The sequence below is a fragment of the Momordica charantia genome, assembly GCF_013281855.1.
Source record: "Momordica charantia cultivar OHB3-1 chromosome 10 unlocalized genomic scaffold, Mcharantia_2.0 BLBB01000010.1, whole genome shotgun sequence".
Classification (NCBI taxonomy): Eukaryota; Viridiplantae; Streptophyta; class Magnoliopsida; order Cucurbitales; family Cucurbitaceae; genus Momordica; species Momordica charantia.
The window spans coordinates 3,791,548-3,795,341 of record NW_028275158.1 but is presented as its reverse complement, the minus strand read 5'-3'; the positions used below and the strand labels follow the sequence as shown (position 1 = coordinate 3,795,341).

The window sequence follows — 3,794 nt, the reverse complement described above, 5'->3', positions numbered from 1 at the left end:
GTTTTGGTTTTCTGTTTGTTAAGAACAAAAAATGGTTATCAAACGTTTTTGTTTTTTAAAAACAGAAAACCAAAAACCAAAATCTAAAAACAACCAAAACCAAAAACCAAAAACTAAAATGCTTATCAAACCGACGCTTAGCTATATATATATATAAAATTAAAATGGGAAAAGAGAATATGACTGAATTTTTTTTATAATTGAAGGGCCAAATATATTAAATCGTCCCCGTTCATGAACTAAAATATGTAATTCAAAAAAAATTACAATTTCATGCTACAAACAAAAGATGTTTCTTATTCTTAGAAGACGTAAAGAGAAATGCCAAACACTTTCATTTTCTGAATTCCATTTTTTCCTTTTTTTGAAACAACCTTCCATGCTTTTTAATGGTTAAGACATTGTAACCAAACAAAAGGCCTATCAAAAAAACTTCAGGAAATACTAATAAGAACAAAACACAATTAAAACAGACAAACAACATATATACTCATAAACGAGAGGCAATACAACAACTCATTTATGGAAATAAGTCTCAAACAAACTCTATTAATGTTTGGGAACTAGAACGAACGGTATCACGCTAAGTAATAACATATCTCACTGAAGATATTACAAATAGTATCACGTTGCTCTTAAAAAATTTGCTACACTCTGACTACGCATCTCCTAGGTGCCTGTAAAAAAAAATTCATTTCAAATATTAAGCATATATAAATAATAAAAATAAATGATTACACAATTTTTTAAAGAATAATTAAGGACTCAAATTATAAAGGCAGAAAAAGTACCTGTTTTTAGTTGTTTTCACACCTAAAAAATTTGAAGAATGCATGTCTCCATCTTCTATTGAGTACCAAACTCCCAAATATTCCCCAAAAACCCACAATAAATCCAAACGCCATGCTGATCAGAAATTCTCGTCCAAATAATTTGTCTTCATCTTCATTTTCATTCTCAACATGAACATTGTTTATGTTTGGCTCTTGGTTGATGTCTTCCGAGCATTTTTTAAGTGGATCCCCGCAAAGATAAGGATTGCCTTCGTAAGAAGAAGTTGAGAAACCTTGAAGTTGAGTCCCCATAGGAATTTTTCCTGAAAGGTTATTGTATGACAAGTCCAATACTCCCAACCTAAATACTTGAGATAAATGGGATGGAATTGGACCAGACAAATGATTTCTCGACAGATCCAAAGATTCCAATGATTGAAGTCGACCAATTTTATCTGGAATTTGACCTGTTAATTCATTCCTCGAGAGATTCAAAATAATCAATTCAACAAGCTGGGTGATTTCATAAGGAATTTTCCCACTCAAATGATTGCAAGATAAGTCAATGCTCCTTACAAGATCCATTACTTGTCCTGTGATATGTCTCTCTCCACCTTTCCACACCATGAAAATATCAGTCTCATAATTAGGATGACCAGAGAACAATGTTTGTGTTAGGGCATTGAAATTACGAATGCAAGTTGGTATGCTGCCCGAAACATTATTGGATGAAATATCCAATATTTGAATATATTTGAGGTTGCAGAGACCTCTTCCTAAGTTTCCATGAAAATGATTTGACTTCAAATTCAGAATAGTCAAATATGGTATCTTCGACCCAATCCACGATGGTATTGTTCCAGATAAATTATTATTCATTGCATCAATGACTCCCAAATATGTCAAGTTGAACAAAAAAGGTAACCCTCCTGAGAATTGATTGTTGCGTAAAACTAAGGATTCCATGTGAATAAGATTACCGATCGAATGTGGAACGTCCCCAAAAAAATAATTGTTAGACAAATTTAATATTTTTAAATGGAGCATGGAATCCCAACAATCAGGGAGTTGTCCTGATAATTGGTTGTCAGAGAGATCCAATGTCTCCAAGGGAGAGTTGACGATTTCACATAAGCCACTTAAGTCTGAGAAATCATTGCTCGAAAGATGGAGAAATTCTGCTTGAAAAAGAAAGGCAGGAATTCGCCCCACAAATTTGTTCGACTTTAAACTGATAACAGGTGCCATATTGAACTTGAGTGACAAATTTGGAATTTCACCCATCATTTTATTCCCAGAAAGATCCATGCCAGGAGACAGGTTATTCCAAAACCAATGAGGAACGATGTCTGAAATTCCAGCAAATGAAATATCAATCAAAGTGGGAGTTTGAGTTCGAAGCCACTCCGGAAAAAGTGGACCCAAGTTGCATTGTCCCAAAATTATGTAATCCAATTGAAAAGAAGGAACCCAGTCGGTCTTCAAGTTTAAACTCAAAGAATTATTAGATAGATCCAATCTTTTTAAATTTATCAGTTTTGAAAAATGAGCTTCTGAAACTTCACCCTCCAATGAATTAGAATGAAGATCTAAGTACTCCAAGTTTGATAATTGTCCCAAATTTTGGGGAATGGTTCCACTCAATGAATTAGAATGAAGATCTAAGTACTCCAAGTTTGATAATTGTCCTAAATTTTGGGGAATGGTTCCACTCAATGAATTCCAACCAAGATCTAAGTACTTCAAGTTTGATAATTGTCCCAAATTTTGGGGAATGTTTCCACTCAATGAATTAGAATGAAGATCTAAGTACTCCAAGTTTGATAATTGTCCCGAATTTTGGGGAATTGTTCCATTCAACATGTTGTCAGATAGTTCTAAATGTTTCAAAGATGGAAGCATGGTAAAATTTGGCAAGAATCCACAAAATTCGTTAATCCTGAGGCTTAAATACTGTAACGAGTTAAGTACACGAGGGTGAAGGGCTTTTAGAAAATCAGATAGCAATCCTCTTATAATATTTCCCGATAAGTCTAATAAATTTATATTACGAAGACTCTGAAAGGATTTGAGAGAATGGAAATTAACTTGAGTTCCACTAAGATCGAGAGACACAAGAGAAGTCATATTTCCAAAATCATCAAAGCTCAAACCTTCTAGATTGTTGTATGCAAGATTCAAATGGACAATATTAGTAAAGTTGATCAACCACGAGTGATAAATGGAAGAATTCAAATCAAGATTGAGAGAGAGGTCCAACTCAACTAGAAATCTAGAGAAATTGGTGTATGAATGAGATGATAAAATAGGTGGTGGAAGGTTACAATCACTTAATGACAAACTTTGTAAAAGAGGAAGTTGGTTAATGACACCTACCCAGTCATTGGCACCACCAAAGTCTCCCCGACTCAAGTCAAGATGTTGTAGAGAAGAAAGACTTAAGAGCCATCTAAGATTACCACTTGACCAATAATTGTTTCCCAGATCAAGAACCGATAATTTTGAAAGGTTTCCAAGATGGGGAGGAAGGGCAGTTTTAAACCAATTATAGGACAGGTTGAGATAATTCATATTGACAAGAGAACCAATATCTTCAAGGAGAATCCGATCAAACTGATTATAACTAAGATCTAAGTATTTGAGGCGTGACAATTGAGTTAAGGAAGAAGAACCAACCTCACCCTTCAAATACTTGTCATGCGAGCCACGAAGATCAATCCCAATGACATGATGACCTTCAGTTTTGTTGCTACACCGAACAGCACTCCAATTGCAGCAATCATTATTGACCCAAGAAGAGAGTATACCATATTCGTCCGTGAGGCGTTGCTGGAAGGATAAGAGCGCTTGTCTTTCACTCTCGACGCACTTGATATTCTGTCGTAAAGATGGGCTGAATCCAAGGCAAAGACTTATGGGCATAGAAAGCAGAAGGAAGAGATGAATGGAAGCAAAGCACCAAAATAGAGTGATGGAGATCATTGTTGCTGGTGGCTTTGTAAATTATCTTCCCAACTGCAT

General features: G+C 34.9%; 1 protein-coding gene across 1 annotated transcript; it reads right to left on the bottom strand.

Annotated features, from left to right (window-relative positions):
- Positions 1-464: 464 nt before the first annotated feature.
- LOC111008524 (receptor-like protein EIX2) lies at positions 465-3,794 on the bottom strand. Its single transcript, XM_022281265.2, has 2 exons — positions 792-3,794; positions 465-677 (listed from the first exon to the last, which is right to left on the bottom strand). The coding sequence occupies exon 1, from the start codon at positions 3,753-3,755 to the stop codon at positions 798-800; it is 2,958 nt and encodes a 985-aa protein (XP_022136957.1). The 5' UTR covers positions 3,756-3,794; the 3' UTR covers positions 465-677; positions 792-797.